Below are 20379 nucleotides of genomic sequence, written 5' to 3'. Positions count from 1 at the left end.
TGTTATTATGAACCCGGTACTCGAACTCAGCGCATCGTTTACCAAAACGAAACCTGCTGCAAACCCTACCCTTTTCTCCAACATCCCAGTGATTTCTCGTGGAAGTGCAGAGGTGTTCTCGGCTTCCAATAAAGCGAGTATCACGTCAACATATTCCTATACACATTCCTCCTTTGACCTGCATTCGGATGCGGCCGGCGCTGGTATTGCCTAATATAAAGATTAAGGTCACCAGTTTTTACACATCGAGGATGAATGATAGTCCCAAGCATCATCCGTTGGTTCTCTGTGTAATAACAGCTGATCTGGCAATAACGGAGTAGCAACCGCGGGCGGTCAATCATGCTCATGCTCATGCTCATATATATATATATATATATATATATATATATATATATATATATATATATATATATATATATATATATATATATATATATATATATATATATATATATATATATATATATATATATATATATATATATATATATATATATATATATATATATATATATATATATATATATATATATATATATATATATATATATATATATATATATATATATGTATATACGATGTTATATTTTCAATTACCTTGGCTAATTTATTTCAAATTGCATCATCCATGTTAGCAATATACGAATTGAAATTGTAAGAAAATCAGATATAATTCATTTTATTTCTTAAAGATATTTTATCTCGAGTTTGACTCATAATACCTCCAAGTAATAAGTGTTTTTCATTTGAAATTTTCTCATAAACTCGATGAAAATATCAAATTAGAAATTCAAGCATTGAAATGCAAAAATAACAAATCTGGCAACAATATCGCTCAGAATTGACCCATATATTTTTTTCATTTCTTGACCATATTCTATTACATGTTTGGAGTTAAGAAAATCCTAGAAAAGAGGAACACTTGAAGCTAGAGTTCCTCAGAAAGAGACAGGCGATAAAAAAAACCGCCGATTTGGCAACTTGGTTTCACATGTTAGACGTGGCAGATCTTTTTCCGAAGCGCAATATTGACTAAGTTTTTTATTCGACTCGTATAATGGTGGTGATGATGAGAATCCTAGGGAATAACAAAGTGCATCGCAAAAACCGTGACGGTAAATTTCATGTATATGTTTTATTTCATACACTTTCACCACAATCGATAATTATTTTGTTAACTATACAAAGGGTTTGTGAACCTCCGGTCAAAAATCACTGTAATAATGCAATTTTGAAGCATTCCTTATTCATTGTATAGTGATAAAACAAGAAAAACGGTTGAAAATAAACACGTCCTTTATTGTAGCTGACATGACCGGCGGTTAATGTGGGTAGTACGGGTAGTAGTACCCACTCGGAAAATATCCCTGTGGGTACTTACCCACACGGAATTATCGGACAAATCCAAAAAAGTAATGTTTTTTCGTGGTTTTACCTTTACACGCACTGACGAGTTTGCCCATGCAGCATAAACCGTAGTAGCCCTTGAGTCAGCAGACAAAAATTGGTTCGAACTCTAAACGTGATGGCGAAAACAGTATAGCTACTTCGTTCAGAAGTTTGCGCGTTCAAGAAACGATACCCCGCCGCGTCCTATACGGACAGCGTACGGTACCTTTTGGACGCGATATGACTATTTACATAGCGAAAGTTCCGCTAATGTTCAGCGTTTAGCGATTATCGAGCTAAAATTTCCGGCTTAGCGATTAGCGTCGTTAAGTTTTCGGTTGGCAGTGCATACCACTGGTTAAAGGAGATGGAGCGGCTTAACATCGATGTGGTAAATTCGAAAATCAAACTTTTCTCATACATTCCGTTGACATCCTATTGGTGATGTAGAGGTCTGAACCTTCCCTTTTTTACTACCCACTCGGGAAAATAGTGTGACGCCAGCCCTTAATAGTGTGGTCCCATAAGTTTTTGCTGTTATGTAGTGGTTTGAAATATTTTAGTTGAACTAATGAATATTGTTAAAAAAAATTATTCTGAACATCGTTAATCTTTCTAGTGAAATTCTGGTATGCTCAAAAGCCCCCGTTCCATTTTTATCAAGTAGAAATAAGGGGCGACAAGGTTTGGGTTTATGAACATCGCATAAATATCGATATATTATACAACGCACATATTTGTTTTGGCAAGCCACAAACGATGACTAAAACGGTTCTTGCATAAGGTGTACCAATATTCACGCTATTGATGTCCGAAGCTTGAATGATTCAGATCTGCTCTATTGACTCATCTTAGTGGACCAACGAGCGGCGGTGGCAAGTCGCGATCCCACGGATATCCTTCCATCGATTTGCGGTCAGGATGATGTAATTGCACATCTTACGGCGCAGCTGTGCGTTTGCAATATTAAAAAGCTGAGGTGGCAAAATGAACGTGCGAAAAAAGTGCGAGGTCACCTCCGCCGAGGTGTCGGCCGTTTATTACCGTCAAGCCTGTTAAGTGAATGTTTGATTGCCGTAAGCCAATTATCGTCGGTGTCGACCCTGCGTTGATCTTTTGCATTTGCGTGATCGAACCGATATGAACCGGCGTGGTCGAGTGCCGCGTCCGGAAAACCTTCGAAATCCTTTGTCAGTGCATAAGTCTCTTCTGCTCGCGATTGTTGACGCGCCGATGGTAATTTATAATGTTCCGCCGGTTTCGACATTCCTTCGTGGAAAGAGTGTCTCACAACTGGCACCCACCGGCACTGGAATGCATAAAGACATAATGATTGATAAAAATGAGGCAATAAAGGAAAGGGAAAAGAATTCGATCAATGAATCATTGCATTCTTCCGTTGCGTACCGGCGGCGGTGCGCTTGCAGTGAGAGTGAAGGCCAACGTTCGGAACACTAGAATGATCGACAGTGAAATTTTTGTGTGCCCAAAAAGGCTATATTCACATGTCTCGTGCCCAGTGGATAAGATCCAAGACGATTCTTGTTTCGCCAAATGATTCGACCGGAATGCATTGCTCAATTTGTTGTCGTTTTCGTCACGCATTTCACTTGCTCACCAAAAAAGAGCATTATTTTGTTTCACTTTCCGTTGTTGCACAACGGTAAATGACTTATGCAAAAGATGGTTGTAGGGTAATGATATCACGTGGACATGTAAGAGGTACCCGGTACTGATGACGTGATTTGAGAACCAGTATTTCTTTTGATAAAAAATTTGGAATTTGAATCAACTCTGCCATTTATCTGGTTCCGAACAATGTGGTGCCAAACCAACCGCATTGCTTGCTTCTCGCATGTGGTTAATGTTTACCATAAATTAGTCCAATATTTAGGTTACATCTCACTTGCACCTGACCTGGTGACCGTTCCGCTTAACCAACGCAAATAAAAAAGAACAATTGAGCAACCTAACACATGTAGGTCCGCTCAAAGTTCACCAAATCAAACACGATGTTTCGCTCGCTTGTAGACAACCAAGCTTAGCAAAACGGCACCGTAACTTGCTGCTACCGCCACCGACGACGTCGACAACACCGCCGCCGCTGCTGCTGTGGCTGCCGTGCGCACAAACAAGCGAACCTGCTGAGCGTTGGAAGGAATGCTATTTTTTAGCGACCCGCCAGGTAACCTAACCACCCGTAGCGGTCAAATGAGTTCCAATATACACAGAGCTGGAAGGGTCTGTTGATAAAGGAAAACACAAAACATACCCACAGACATGAAACGAAAAATAAACAACACAAAACCATTTTATGGTGCGGTTGGAGTCTTTTATTGCACCATTATCGTTCGGCACTTGACAGCCAGCGCCCCTGAGACGGGTCGTCATTCAGACGAGCTGGAAGTCGAAGCTCGGCTTGTTCTGTTTTCCGGTCGGAAGCAGGAAGTTTTAAAAAAAAGTTTTGGGATGGTGAGGAATAAAATTGCAAACTTGCAGGTATAGTTAATGTTACTGGTTTAAAACACATTTGAGCTGTCTAGGCTGGTGACGAAAGCTCATTCTATACATCGATTATCAAACAAACGGAAATATGGAATTTCAAGCATCTTCGGAGTATATTTTCTGTTTCCTCTGCGTCAGAAATCTTAAACGAATTAGAAACATTAAAAAGTAAAAAACACCAATAAGTGAATCTTTCATAACGGCGCAGTATCGTGTGTAAACCTATCGCCACTGGGGTTGCCTATCAACTCTTCGCGCAAAAAAAAAAACGCATTGCTGCGCCAAAGCGCATTGAACCATCAGAGAACGGCTGCATAGTTACTGGAGTTCGTTTCGTAATACGGCAAAACATCCTCCTCTGTTATCCAACAAGGATAAGCCAGAAAGCGGAGACCGTCAACCGTCGGCGGGTCCTGGCAAACAGTTCAACAGCGGCTTAACCACAAAGGCTTGACCACACCAGGCTTGCTGCTGGAGCGTTAGATTGAGCGGCGGAAAATATTCAGCAGATAAGATAAAGTCACTTTCTTCGGTGCATGTGACAAGGACTAAGCGAGCCAACCAGGCAAACCATATCGCATTAAAAATGACATCGCTTTGGTTTGCATCGCAGGGGATGCTCTACCCAGCGACCAGTAGAAGATTATTTATGATTGGTCGGAATCTGTTTGATACGGAGACATTTCAAGCTGGTGTGCCCTGCTCAGTGTACTTGTTACTGCTGCCGCTGTTGCGCGTTTGTGTCTGCGAAGTACCCCTCGCCCCAGGTGGTAAATGGGTTTTGCAATGGAAAAAGTCCTTTGCAGGAGTACGTACAGATCTTATCAGGTTACTATTGTGTACAAACAGAAGTCTTTGGTGATTTGAGGCTCACCGTTCAGCTTGCACACCTTGAGTATTTTGGAAATGGTCAATTTAAGATTACAATGATTTGTTGTAAATGGATAAATAAGATATTCATTATGGTTATGTACTATGAAACGATCGACTGTTTAAATTCTTTTCACGGAATTAGTGTGATATAAGACTTTCAATCTGCAGTGAACAATTCTTAGGCCCTGAACAGACGAAGACAGCCGAAGCTTGAAGCTCTTGCAGGTAAGGAATTCAACCTGCGTTTTCGTCTGTTGAGAGCTTAACACTGCAACAGGATCTCGGCACATGCCGCACCGATCTATAGATTCTTATCGAATTACTGCCTCTGTCTCTACCCACCGGTGGATTATGGATTCATTGTTTAAAATCGACTGAACACTTCTGCATAACTGAGCAATTTGATAGGAATCGTGTCGAAGAGCGGTGAGAGGAAAATTCACTTGTTTGATCGTGGCGATGCCGGGCCTTAAATCATACAGTTGGGCGGTATTCGTGAGCCGGTTTCCAGTTAGGTATACACGTACGGTACTGGCGGATTCCATTGAGGCAAGTTTTGTTTGGTCTAAGCTCAAGTTCACGGTCAGCTTGCAAACATAGCTTGAAGGTCGTTTCGAAGAAATCACTTGTTCTCTTCAAATGTTTGCTGTGGAACAAATGTGCAATTATACAACGGATTGCACAGAAATCAAACACAGCTTTGTTATTCTTTGCCAGGAATGTTTGTTTCTGTCATAGCTTAGGATTAATTTGTTTGATATTATAGCCAACTGTAAGTGTACAGGTCAATCACAGGGTTAAAGTTTGAGTTATATACTATCTGGAATCTGGATCCGGAATGTTTTGACAACAATTTCTTTTGAAATGTTTGCTCTTTAACTGCTGAAAAGTTCATCACGATTCATCCGGTTTCAACCAAATTATACTTAATGGAAACCACGAGCCGAAAATTATTTTTGGACTGAAAATCCGTCGTCGTGGTTAGGTTCAAATATTGAGAAGTCTAAAATCGAGTTTTTTCAAACATTCTGTGGACAGCATACTAGCGATCTGCAGGATCATAGAAAGCATCGTTGTGAAACTATGGATCAGAAGCTGCTTCCGAAGGTATTGACAACGATTAGGGCAAACTTGGGGCTGTAGGATCAAAAAAACATTTATTACCAGTCAAAGTACCGTTCGAAGGACTCGTCTACGAGAAGGGTTCACATATTTTCGGGCCAACAGACAACCAAACAGGACACTGAAGCAAAATACAATGAGTACAATGAGTTAAGAAAGACGCATTCACATGGGCGACAAAACGTCCCAACCAAAGAGCTATAAAACCACTGATCGAGGAGATGTCCCTGAGAAATCTTTTGGCTATTGTGAAACAGAAGTTAAAAATACTACAAGGTAAACAGAACTAGGGTTGTTTGAAATGGTGAAGTGGGGCTAAACACTGTGATTACTGTAATTACAGACACTACAAATTCGTTTGTTCAATGATTTACACATTTTAATTCTCAGCCTCCTCTTTATTTTTCCAGAAATATATTTAATTACACTCGGAAGAACAACATTTACACTTGGAGATGTTGTGCCTGTAGTGTTTTTTTGTGCAAACAACATTTAACAATTACAACGAAGTTAAAGTTTGAAAAGATTCATTTCTGTTTTTTTGCTTCACAAGCTTGTTTCATTTGCCAACAATTACATTTACTGTATTCAGTGCTGATGAAAGTCATTTTCCCCAGCAAAATTCTTCGAAAATTACAGCCAATCATTTTCAATTTACACTTCCAATGATTCACTTCAAAGCGAGAAAGAAAAACAAACAGCCCACTCAACCAAAATGAACCTCACCGAAACACTTTTTCACTGACACTGACCGATGCCTTGACAATCTTCGTTAGCTGATAAACTGATTTTGTTGTCTTGCTTCCATCGCATGAAATATAATGAGGTGTTTTGACAGTTCACTTCCATGCAAAAAGCGGGAAGGGAGAACTCTGAAAGGATTGTAAAAAAATAACGTTTATGGATGCTTTTTTTCACTTTCACTCAAGAGTGTCAACAAATGTCAACCCTTACGAAGACAGCTAATAAAAGTATACTATTTTATTTGTAAAGTTAAAAATAAAAAAAATCTAACAACGTTGAAATGTAAAAAAAACTTCTGGATAGATTTTGATAAATGGACAAAAAATTCACAAGCACTCGCCACTCTTCTATAAATTAGTGGTTTTAGGAACTCACTCGTTCGATATTATGTCGGTCGCGATTATTTGGTGAATATCTCAGATAAAAAATAAAAATCATTACTGTGACTACGGGTAAATTCGCGCAGTACATTTTTCCGCGCACTCATCCTAAAAAACTGTTTTTCAACAGTAAATTTTACACAACAAATTACAGCCGTTGCTAAAATATTCAATTCTTGTTGAGTAATTTATGGTTTATATGGTAATAATATTCATGAGATAAATTTTCAATCACCATCAGTAGCAGCACTGCAGTTTTGATTGCAAGTGAATCGAAATCGAGCCCGCTGCAATGATAGACGACGAGAAACTAGCGGCGCTCTGCTCCACATATACTCTGAGGCACTGTTGCTTTTACCAGCATGTTTTCTTTCAAAACATCAGTTTCTATTACACTCTAGCAGCAGGAAATTGTTCAAGAAAAGGGGTTGTATCAAACTTTTCGAAAAACCTTTACCTTCGAGACATCAAATAAGTCTAGGTTCATGGAAGCAAACATAAATTGACCTATGGGGACGGAGAGACTTTGTCAATTTTGTTTTTAATATTGATACAGAGAATATCACAGGGAATGATTGGTGTCTGTTCATGTCGTCTGTGCTAGGAATGCTCGCATGTGATTGGTTTATTGACCGCGTAAATATGTCCTTTATACTTTTAATCGATTTTTACCGCTTTGCAATAAAAAAATAATGATCACTAGAATATTGCAAAATTGCTCAACATTTTATCTATCCAACAACATATTGGTTATTGTTATCCATCATGTGGTTATGCTGTTATTATCGTTTGAAATCTGACGCAACATTCGCCAGTTTCATTTCTAATTTAACAGAATGCATACCAGTATTGAAACCAAAGACGTAGTCCCACATCAAAAAGGGAAAAGTTGAAACGAAATGGCTGCTAGGTTAGCCAACAGAGGGACCAAAATATTATGAGTGGTACTCGAAGAAAAGTTCTAGAAATCGTGACGCAACTTGGGTAACGCTAAATGAACTCAACATTCGCTTGTTTGATGCGAATCCCTTCTGATCCCCTAGTGCCACCCAAGCAACAATTGAAACATGATAAAATGATAAATTGTAATCATTTGTTGCACTAATGAAATTCTGAGGTGCCAAGAAACATCTTTTGTTACTACGATGAAATTGTAAAGATACAAGCAACAACTAGAGCTGCATCGCTGCTTCATATATCTTTACACCAACAACGTAATTCACGATGTTGGATTTGTTGTTGAAACATGGAAACGGCATTTGAAAAACTAACCTTCACTGGATAGACCTAGTGGGCGGAGCATATAAGTTGCCAACGTGATGCTTGCGAGATACACAAAACAAACACACAACAAAACTCATAAAAGTTGCTGTCACGGTCTCAAGTCATGTAACAGCAACTTTTGATCGATCGTTTGCCTTATATTTGTTTCTGAGATGAGATTATGTACTGCGTTGTAACTTTTTGCTGAGGTTCATACTGATGTCCATGTCTTCAAGGCAAGGCGAGCAGTTCACATACGGGAATGTTGCTGTGATGATAAACCCCGGTTCTTTACAACGCTTCTTGCAAACATAATTATTTTCACAACACACGAGAGGGAAATATTACACCTTTGTAACGTTTAAAATGTTAAATATAGTAATAACATTGCTCATGTGACTTACCAATGACCTTTTATTTTATCGCGTCTCTGATACTTGGACTATTTTGGACATTTTCACAATTCGGCAGAAAAATGTGGGTCTTTAAAACCAAATGAAATAAATTGATGTGAATTTCTCTATCACGCTAAAATGCTGATGAATTAAAGAAGCAAAATAGAAAACTGAGAATGAGCATGAGCATAATTGAGAAGCAAAATGAAGACTTAGCCATAAACTTGCACGAGTTTCTACAGCAAACGACGTAAATAGTAGAAATGTCAAATTTCTGTAAACAATCAAAGATCAATCGCTATACAGAAAATCTTTTGTTTACCACAACACCATGTAATTACTATTTCGTCCAAGTTGCTGCTACGATACATCTTCGTTGCTAAAATTTGACATGCAGCAGTCACCATGTTGTTATCAAATTCCACGCATAAGTTCATACACATTACTGTTTCATTCTTGTAACTGGTGTTGAAACAACGAAAATGTTGCAGTTGGCTCCGCCTCCTGCGCTTTTTTTGTCATTGTAGGGGAACTGCTCCATTATTCATCCCATTAAGCCGATATTCACGAAGAATGCACGGATTAAACATCAAATTTTCACGAAATCATTGAACAAATAAGCTAAATATGCTTACGTACTCTTATGGAATCGTTTAGCATTGTATATTTAGTAAAATTAGCTAGATTTATCCTGTATTTTGTAAAACAAACCATTTTTCACAACGCTTCCATATCCATCTCAAAACTTGAATCACTGTTCAATTATTCATCTCACGATGCCCCCATACTCATCTCACTGTTAATCATGAATGAATCACATTATCATGAATGAACGTAGCCGCAGCCCGTCTTAGTAGGTTACCTAGATATCTTCTGTAGTTGTTTACGTGCAAAAATGGTAACCTAGGTAACCACTGCAGTGCTCTCGATTTATATCAATTATGTCGGAATTATTCAACATTTTCAGTATGATTTTTTCATATTAACAGAAACTGATTTGGCAACTCTTGATTTTCTTCAACGCAGTGAAAACAGATGAAAATACATACAGTTGAAATTTAGGAATTGCAGAAATTGATCTCATATATTTCTGCTAATTCAAGCTTGTTTTAGGAAATTTCAGGTGAACATTCCAAAGTTTAAAGTATTCTTAGTGTAGAGAGTGATTTTGTTTAGTGATTAAAATAAAAAGTGGTCCGCCAGTGATGAAACAAACTTTGGTTGGCTGCTGAACGAGTCGCGTTGCAGCCGTATAGAACGACGCGCGGATTTTGTTTTCTGAGGTAGGTGATTGAATTTAATGAGTTTTCGAGTGCTGATGCCCGACTATAATATCAAATTTAGTGCTTTTAAGTGAGTTTTTGAGGATTATACCTTTTGAGGAATCTAAAGTGACCTAAGAAGAATCCATTCCATGGATTAGCAGATTAGTTTAAAAAGAAAATATGCGTTTTTTCCTGTTTTCAATTGTGTTTACATGTTGAATGAGATGAATATACGGGCTGAGATACAGGGTGCGGGGCTTGCTACCTCGGATGGGAGTTCCTTGGGATCAACACCAATGGAAGCGTCACCGCTCGAAGCCGCTGCCAGAAGACGGCGAACCTGAAGAAGCCCCTCTAGAGGATCGCTGGAACGCCGTTACAACAGCTTTCGGCAGTGGTGGGGAGGAAGTCCAGAGACACGTGCAACCAAATCAATTTGACGAAGACTGCCAGTAAACAGGGTAACGGGGGTATTTTGGCCCACATGCATATTTTGGCCCACCCGTTAACATTTTACGTATTTTATCTGAAAAATTCAATGAATATAAGAAAACTATGCATGCATCATTGAAATAACACACCTTAGAATCATACTACACTATAATTTTCGGCAAAAAACTGACTCTAGTTAGCATTATTTTGGAATTAGTTCATACATATTCTAAGTCATGGCTGAGTCAACCTTAAGTCAAGAGGAAGTAGTAATATTCAAATCAACGTCCGGAAGCAATTGTAACAAATATGAATGTTTTTTAAACAATTCGTTATTGTAGTAACATCAATAAAATATCATAGAAACAGTTTGTATACTCTAACATGTTCGAAAAAGTTAAAATAGTAGTTTAAAACATGGCCGAAAAATGTTTGTCTTTTTCTAAAGCGAACATATTTTGGCCATGCCAAGTTTTAACAGCCATTGGGCCACTGCGCGCTAAACAAGAAGCAGCTTGTGACAATTTACAGGTAATTACTCCTTAATTTATCACATTCGACGATATGCAGTTTGCTGAGAATGCCTGTCAAACCGCATTTAAACCCAATCTTTTCATTTTTAGATGCCTAAAATTTACAAAAATTAACAGTAGAAGGATGTCCTCCTCAAACCTACTATTTTTACTCTGAAAATACCGATGATGATCTTAAATATATTGTCCGAAATATTTCCATACACAGCTCTAAGTATAGAGTTGGGCCAAAATAAAAATGTGGTGGACCAAAATATGTTTTTAATATTTCGTAGAAATTTTGATATTTCTAGGATATTTGTCAATATATTGCATTGTTGAACGATGTATGTTAAAATAGACACTTAGCTCTTAAAAGTGATATAATAGAGTAAGTATTTATGTTGAAAAAATGTGTTTGTTTTTAATACATTGTGCAATCACTTCCCAAAGCAGGTCGAAATACCCACGTTACCCTATTGGACGAGGGAACGCAGCGTGAGTAACAATGCTGCGTAGAGTTACCCGCCAGAATATGGAGCGATATAGACTGAAATAGAGGTAGAAAATTCAACTTTTCAAGGAAAAAACGCCGCCAGGAAGAAAAGGAATGTGATGAACTTGTTTTGTGCCTCGAGCCGTTATGTGTAGGGGTAAGAAGGAAGTTTTTTTGACGGATGATCGTGAGGTGATCGAAAAATGGAAGCAGCACTGCGATGAACACCGGAATGGCGTGCAAGCAGAAGACCACAACAGAAGCGGAGGAGATGTTGTAGATGCAACGACCGACGAAGATGTGTCACCTCCTATGCGATCCGGCAGGTCAAGAACAACAAATCGGCCGGAAAGGACGGCATCGGAACGGAACTTATAAAATTGGACTTCGATAAATTAGCCAGCTCGCTGCATCAGGTGATCGTCGAGATCTGGGAGACAGAACCGGTAGAGTGGAAGGAAGGGATCCAATCTAAAAGAAGGCCCACAACGAAACTGCGAGAACTTTCGAGCGAATACAGACCTGAATGCCGCCTGCAAAGTGTTTTCGCAGGTCATCTTCCAACGTCTGTCACCATCAGCCAGCAGGTTTGTAGAAAGTAGCCAGGCGAGCTTCATGGAAAGACGGTCTATGACTGACCAAATCTTTACACTGTGGCAGATACTTTAAAAGTGCGGCAAAGAGAGGTGTTGTGTGAGGATTTCTGGCGGAGCGTAGGACTTCTTCGAGTCCCACATGGTGATGGTCTCTTCTGCCTGCCTGCCTTAATGTCGCGCTAGAGGGTGTTATGAGACGGGTGTAGTTTAACACGCGGGGCACGATTTTCAACAGATCAAGTCAATTTATTTACTTTGCGAATGACGTGGATATTGCCGGTAGAAAATTTGAGAGGGTGGTAGACCAGTATACTCGACTGTTACGTGAAGCATACCTGAAGGCATCCAAACGGGGAGGCCCGCTCTCAGATCGACCATGTTCTGATCAATGGTCGGTAAATAGCAGACGTTATAGATGCAAGATTATTCAGAGGACATTTGTGCTTGCTATTTAACATCGCTTTGGAATGTACGATATGTAGGGCGGGTATCCCCACGAGTGGCACGGTATTCAAAAGGTATGTTAATCTTTTTCTGTTCGCCGATGACGTTGATATCGTAGCACGAACCTTGTTGAAGTTGACGGACACGTACATCAGCCTGAAGCCAAGCGTATTGGACTGGCCATAAGCAGACATTGGAAACTAAGTACATGAGAGGGAAAGGTTCAAGAGAAGACATGGTCAACCTCTTTCGCCTTTCAGATTAGTGTTGATGAAATCGAGGTGTAGACGACTCGTGTACCTAGGCTCCCTGGTAACTGCTGACTACAACACCAGCCGAAAATTCGTCGATGCCTTTTGACCGAAAATTTACCTACTTTGGACTCCGGGAGACGCTCCGCTCGAAAAAATTCCCGGTGCACAAAGCTGACCATGTACAAAACACTAATCAGACCAGTAGTCTTTTATAACCACAAAACTTATCATGCTAGTGGAGGACCAACGGGCCCCTGGGAATTTTCGAACGGGAGGTGCTGCGTACCATCTGCGGTGGATTGCAGCTGAAAGATGGATCGTGGCGGAGACGGATAAACCAGTGCTGGCAGAACCGAGCGAGGTAGCAAGGTGGCTTGATCGAGTAGAAAGCGACTTGCGGGGCCTTCGCAGACCACATGACTGGCAAGCTGCAGCCAAGGACTGAATTGTATAGAGACGACTTGCTCAAATAACCTAGGACGCTTCGACCTTAAGCTGACTGGTGAGGCACGTATTATTCAGAGGACCAAACGGTGACTTGGATAACTATCTAATATGCAATATCTACGTCCTTTTGTCCAATGTATTGAAATCCAAGACAACGGAGGAGTGACTGCAGAGTACTCGCAGAAAGTTGTTGGGTGGATCGATGAGCGAGTTGGAGGGAGCCTGAACGTTCGTTCTTAGTGGAGGCTTATGTGCAGTACAACTGCGACAGCTGCGTCCAATGAATGGTTTGACGTTGAGTGCCAACAGACGACGGATGAGAATAACCGCGTAGAAGTACTAGCATTGGCAGCATGTTCTTCCAGGGGCGGATGGTTGCTTCTCCAAGCACTATGCAAGGGACGACTATCAGGATCAGGAGCCGGACCGTTTCAGCCCCTGACATGTACAACAACAGAGAAGGTAACCTGATTATCGATAATTCGATGGTTGCCAGGCGTTGGAAACAACAGCGGATCAGGCTGAAAGTATGATCTGTAAAGAATTTCCTTCGGATCAGTTGGCTCGATCTCCAAAAAAAACTCCCCCACGACTGTAGCAATTATCAAGGCTCAACTCTCCTCAATGCTATATTCTTTCCAGCATCCTGTTCCACAGACTGTGGCCGTTTGAGACAACCTTTGTTGGCGAATACCAATGTTGTTTTCGAGGGAAGTTACACCATCATTACGAAGTCTCACATGCTCCTAGATTTAGCGAACGATGTCGACTGGATGTAAACGTGGTATTCCGTCGAATGCTGGTGCTGCGTCTGTAATTGATGGAGAAACAGTAACCAACGAATTTGTTGACTAATAAAGAGGTGGTTGCCCACGCAATTGGTGTTAGAGGTGACTGGAGGATAACAATCGAAGTCTGAGTGACTTGGAGAGGTATTCTGTATTCTGCACTGGATCTATAATCGGTCCGTCACCGCAAAAGTGAGGTGACATAGGGGAATGAGCGTCTTACTCACTATATTAAAGGACTAGCTTTAGGCGCGATCTAGTTTACTTTTATGAAAGGCGATCCATCAGATATTTCGTGCGCGCTACTATGATTGTGCTCAGTATGACAGTTTAAATATTCAGTAACTCTGCGATGTAATAGTAAAATAGTGAAGTGATTTTTTTTCACTAGAAGTGATTATTTCACTTCTGCTTTTTTCACATCACCAGTTTATCACGAGGAAAACAATGCGTTTTGTTTCCAGTACAATAGGTGGTTTTGATTTTAAAAATACCTGCTTTTTCTTACAATACTCGATGACCGACCTTTCAGTGGGCATTGCGTAATTTTTCTTGGACTTCACGTTTTTTTCTGATTTTACATGGTGTCCATTAAAATGAAATGCTTCTAACTTTTTCATTTCTTGACTAATTTTGGATCTTGACTCGTTTTGACTCCATATTATTTCCGTGAATTCGTATCTCCGAGACCATGTTCAAAATCAAGAATCTGTTCCGGAATGAGCATTGCGGCGACAGATGGACTCAAAATGAAAGATAACCAACACCTGGAGTGATATTATGAATGTTGATTCCAATGTTTTGCGTTTTTTTTTTTTGACAATCGTACCAATTTGTCTCACCGGAACCTGTTCCATAAGATCTAGATTTACAGGGACCAGATGTGGTCTCAGGTTTTTGTCGGACCCGAATGCAACAAAGTAAACCAATTTTCCAATCTTTTGACGGTCGAAGATGCAAAATCGGTCAATAATTGAAAAACCCGGTAGCATTTTATTTGGGTAGGTATCCGGGTACCCTGCGGAGCAGTTATGAGGTAAAAAAATTCAGTCACTTTCTTTGAGTGTCGAAGCTGCTATAAACAGTCTGATGATGTAAAATGGTTTATTCCCACTAGTTTGAAGCATTCTATGAGCTTTAGCTTTTTTTCAACTGATAAAATTTTAATAAGGACGTGCTTACAGATTTAACATGTGTTAAGACATTTTTTCGTGGAGTATGAAGACATTTGAAAAAACAATAACTTGGAATCTCTGTTTCAGCATTTTTTGTGGTCAGGGGTGTATTAAAATTACTTACGGTTGTAAAATATTGAGATTTCGAGCGTCTTACGAATTTTAGTTTATCATTGATTCGTGAATAGGTAATACTAATAATACTAATACGATAATGACAATAAAAATCGAAAATGCTTCTAGAACACGGTGAATGTTTATTCTCAGAAACCCCGAAGTACTCATATATCAAGTTCCACAAGTTCGTATAATAAATATCGCACCACAAGTCTCACTGGATCCAGATCATTAACTTCCCACTAATATAGTTACAGACACCTTCCAAGCTTCATGTGAAAACAAGTAGAAGACACTTTTAGAGGACTGATTTTCTAAAATTGTCTCTCAATACTTGTAATCAAGGCGAAAGCTGTCATTTGAGGTGCAATCATATTTCGTAATTCGCTCTACCTTTCTTATAAGTCGAGTGAATGTGTCATAAAACCGTATTATTCTGCACGTAAAAATCAAAAATTTTGGAGACCAGTAAAATCAAACGTAAAATATTTCCTGAGTTTGGCAGTATTTTACTTTTGACATTACAGTCAGTGAATAGTTCTTATACCAATAGCATAAATGTTACAATCAAAGTAAAATGATGATTGAAAGTTAAAGTTCAAAGTGATATATTCTTACCAGTCTTAAAAAATTTTCAAACAGAAATCCACAAACAAGTTTTCATTAGTGTAGCTCAAATAAATTAACTTTTCAGCATGTTCAGAAACCAACAAATCTCACAGGAAAGACCTTTTGAAACACGACAGGTGCTAAAATGTAGCCATTTTCGCTAACCTGGCGCCTTACGCGCCGTACAACAAATCACCTTGCGTTAGTGGACAACGGCACCATTAAAATGTACCGGCAAAGATCACCGCTAGCCGGTATTCATCAATCATAATTACTGCCAGCCAGCCCCAGATCGGTTACAAAGTCAGCTTTTATTCAGTCAGTGCGCGTGCAGCGAACATTGCCCGTTAGGGCAGGCCAGGTAGCGCATGGCGACAGCGGCAAGCAAATCTGCTGTCGGATCTAATTCTCGTCCAGTTCACATCTCTAGGAGGCACTCTTGAGATCCCGCTCTCGTACATTGCTGTTGCACCAATGAGATATTAAAATACGGCTAGTGTTGAGAGTGATGCAATTTCGTGCAAAGCCGGTTACCTCCTAATTGCTGCTATTTGAGCTATTTTCGATCCGCACATGCGAACACTGACCGAGCTGCAGCCCCAGTGTGTACACTGATCGTCATAAATTTCGAATTCCACGGCTGTCCACAATCACAGACCAGTCGAGGCTCCGTTGCAATAAATTAAGTAATCAGCTAAATACTCTCAAATATTTGTCAACACTGTTTGATGGCAAAGGATTATTTATTCAGCGCGTTGTCATGAATCGCTGGCGTCGTCGGTCGCTTAGCTGCAAGTGTCACCGATGCATACGTGAGGGTGTTCGTGTAGGTTGAGAAACTTTTAGCCGCTGGACATTAACTCGTGGAGACAAATCGGTATACCACACGCATGCCCGCAAATCAGTATTTTAATCAGGCTGAGACGGCGATAGATTTCGAGGGCTTGTGGCGCAAACCTAAAATGTTTGCATATCATGTATGGAAATATGAATTTATTAGTAAATGTTGAGATTGAATAAACATCTTCGAATGCTCAAGAAATAATATTTGATTTGACAATACAAAAAGCAAATTGAGGGTAATAAATTTTAATCACCAATAAAAAGTAGCCTGTATCAGTCGAACCACCAGAACCAATCAAATGCCCTGTTTCTGCTCAGTCTCTTTACTGTGCTATGTAAAATTCCTCAAACCGAACGGGTTGATACTTGTATTTATTACCGGTGATAATTAATATTCTTAAACCCGTCTCGTGTTTTCCACTCACTGCCATGTGGCCATTCACGGTAAAGACCCCCAAACGTTAGTCAGTCGCTCGGTTTGGCAAAAATCGAAAGCGCGTCTAATCAGGACTGCCTCGTTTCGCGCTCTTTCTCTCCGCATGACGGAAGCCAGGTAAGACCCCAGGGTAGCAAGCGACAGTGTTTATACTCACCGGTACTCAGTTCAATCAATACGGGGGGCTCTAGCGTAGCCGGCGGTCCAGCTATAGAGCGATACGGCCGGGTGGCTAATTCTGTTTATTGGTTAATAAAGACCACTACCCATTTTGCATGGCAATCAGCTATAATTGCTGTTTTAGGATAGCTTGGAAAGCAACAGGATAGCTTGGAAAGCAAGCGTACAAATAGGGTGCAGGTTTTGTGATATATTCGTAATGACCCGCGCAGTATTAGTTTACAGCTATCGACTGTTGTTTCATTGGTCTGATCGACATGATGCTGACGAGTTTTACAAATTAATTCAGTCGGGGTAGCACAAATATTTTCTGTTTTAAACAAAATTATAATTAATTAAAATTATAGATGAAGGTTTTCACAATTATATCACGATATCAAGCTCGGCTTACAGTCGTCAGTTATCCAGAGATTCACAATCTTGTTATTTATACATTTCGACGGTGAGCCAAGATGAAGTTATGAAAAACAGAAAATAAAAAAAAAATATCGCATACAAAACAAATATTTCAAAGCGGTCCGCCATGATCTTTCGACCATTCGACGAAAGGTTTCCAAAAAGTTACAAAACATCCAATTCGCAAATCCTCTCGCTTTTGTCCACACTTGGTGAAGGCAACCGGATAGCTCGATTACCTTTCTTTTCAATCTCGTAGATTCACAGCCTTCAAAGTTCACCGATTCCGTTTAGCAAACACAAGCACAAAGTCTCGCAGTACTTACCCGTTGTAGCACAAGCGGAGAAGAGAAATCCTTGCCACCTTGGAGCCGGAATCCCCAGGCTTGCCCTTCTCCACGCTGCAGACGAACTGTGATCAAATTTGCCATATCGCTGTGAAATGAAGAATCAAGAAAAATACAAGAAAATTAATCATACTAGAGAAACCATTAAAATCGGTTTTGGTGCTTTTAATGGATGCTTTAAAAAATGATTTTAATGAGAGACTTTTTCAGACTGCCATGGAATTGAACAAAAAAACTCTAGAAATCATATTCACCTCCGTAACCGTAACCCCTTAGTTCTCCATGCGAACTTCGCAGACACGTTGTCGTAGACGCGGACTTAACCTTGAACGTGTGGCGTTACAAACTTTCCGCAATTATTGCTTTCTCGTGCCGTGCCAGACAGTGTGGACGACGTCGACACACAACACAACACAACACATTACATCGCCATGAGGGAATATGCAAATTCATCTCCGCAGCAGGACAGGCGCCGCGGCCGGAGGATGGCCCTTGAACAACAAGCGCAACGGTTTGTTCCTCGATGCAGATGCAGTCTCTCCGGCACCATCAACTGCATTGTGTTCGGCGGGCGGCGCGCACTCTAAAAGTCCGGTAATGAGAGGTGTTTTATTATTCTCGCAACCGCAGCGTTCATTCGTCCGTTTTGCCGATTATTATTTATATATTTATATTTGCTTTTCAATTTACTCAATCATGCTTACTCAAGCCGCTACTATTACAATAAATCTGATTAGGGGTTAACCATTGGGGCAGCAAATGAAGGAAGCGCAGCGCGTCGAGCACTTTGAAGTGACCGCACTACCCTGCAGGGCGGTCCTGTTGGCAGACTGTGTTTGCCGGGGCGAACTTTTGCCAGTAATCGATTACTTTATCAGTTGAAAACTGAGCTGCAATCAATACACAGTCGGCTGCTCCGATAGATCGATGCGTTTAATGGTCAATTGGGGATATGTTTCTATATTATTGCAAGCCGAATGTTCCACACAGCGCAAGTATTAATCCACAGAACGTTGTGGTTTAAAACGCGACTCATTTAAGTGTTCTTTATATATAACGCTGAATTTGACGGACTGTTTTGGTACGAAACTGAAACTAAATAAAACCCAAACAAAGAAAGAATGCTAATAAATAATAAATGATAAATTAACTACAGATTTCGACTAGGCTATTTCTTAAATTCATATATCTTTTTTTTCTATTTCGTTCGTGCCATCTGAATCAACATGTCGTTTGGCTCGTTAACATTATTCCTTAATAATTTGTTTTTATTATTCACTGTATTTCATTCTACATTTTCGCAATTCTCTCATACATTTTTCTCGTTTAAGTTGCGGTTTAATTTGGAAAATAATTGTTTTATAAATTAAATTAATTGAAAAAACTTCATTTGGTCAAATTTTTCATTTGTTTAACATTGGCTTCAATTAAATAGGGTATCGAACGACTTTGGTAGGTTTTTGCTTAAGACTACTGCAGAAAACCTATATGTACCTCTGTAAATATATATTCCAGTTTTTTTCCAACTTTCGCATCTATATATAATACAATATAATAATATAATGATTCCGATCTATGCAAAGCATTCATTGCACAACTGTTACGCAACTCACACATTTTTTGTGCGAGATCAGAGCAATCATTGTGCGTTACGGATTAGTAACCGTATGATTGAGGCTTGAACTTTTGCTCGTATAAGGGACCATCCACATTCCACGCGAACAACTTTGGAGAGGGAAGGGGTCTGTGAAATGTTCACGGTCCATACCTTTTTTTTTAGAATTTACATGGAGGGGATAGGGCGAGGGTCAAAATAGCTAAGAATCTGTGCACGTGGAATGTGGATGGCTCCCTAAAAGAATTTGTGTAAATTGCCCGACGTTTCAGTCGTTTCTGGCGGCCTTCTTCAGAGAAAGCTGTAATAGATAGTTACACTGTCACGGGCATAGGAGAGTGCGAATTCTTAAAATTCTTAAAATTCTTAAAAATCCTAAAATTCTTAAGATTCCTAAAATTCTTAAAATTCTTAAAATTTTTAAAATTCCTAAAATTCTTAAAATTTTTAAAGTTCTTAAATTTTTTATAATTATTAAAATTCTTGAAATTCTTAAAATTCTTAAAATTCTTAAAATTCGTAAAATTTTTAAAATTCTTAAAATTCTTTAAATTCCTCAAATTCTTAAAATTCTTAAAATTCTTAAAATTCCTAAAATTCTTAAAATTCTTAAAATTCTTGAAATTCTTAAAATTCTTAAAATTCGTAAAATTCTTAAAATTCCTAAAATTCTTAAAATTCTTAAAACTCTTAAAATTCTTAAAATTCTTAAAATTTTTAAAATTCCTAAAATTTGTAAAATCCTTAAAATTC

General features: G+C 39.3%; 1 protein-coding gene across 16 annotated transcripts in view; it reads right to left on the bottom strand.

Annotated features, from left to right (window-relative positions):
* The window catches only part of LOC129722665 (PDZ and LIM domain protein Zasp-like), a 196738-nt gene that overhangs the window by 71684 nt on the left and 104675 nt on the right, over positions 1-20379 (bottom strand). For all 16 annotated transcript variants that reach the window (XM_055676289.1, XM_055676288.1, XM_055676287.1 and 13 more), the window contains one exon: positions 17991-18099. In XM_055676289.1, the coding sequence (XP_055532264.1) occupies positions 17991-18095 (105 nt within the window). In that variant the 5' untranslated portion in view covers positions 18096-18099. The remainder of the gene's footprint in view (positions 1-17990; positions 18100-20379) is intronic.

The sequence above is a fragment of the Wyeomyia smithii genome, chromosome 2, assembly GCF_029784165.1.
Source record: "Wyeomyia smithii strain HCP4-BCI-WySm-NY-G18 chromosome 2, ASM2978416v1, whole genome shotgun sequence".
NCBI lineage: Eukaryota > Metazoa > Arthropoda > Insecta > Diptera > Culicidae > Wyeomyia > Wyeomyia smithii.
This window is presented reverse-complemented; position numbering and strand designations above follow the sequence as displayed.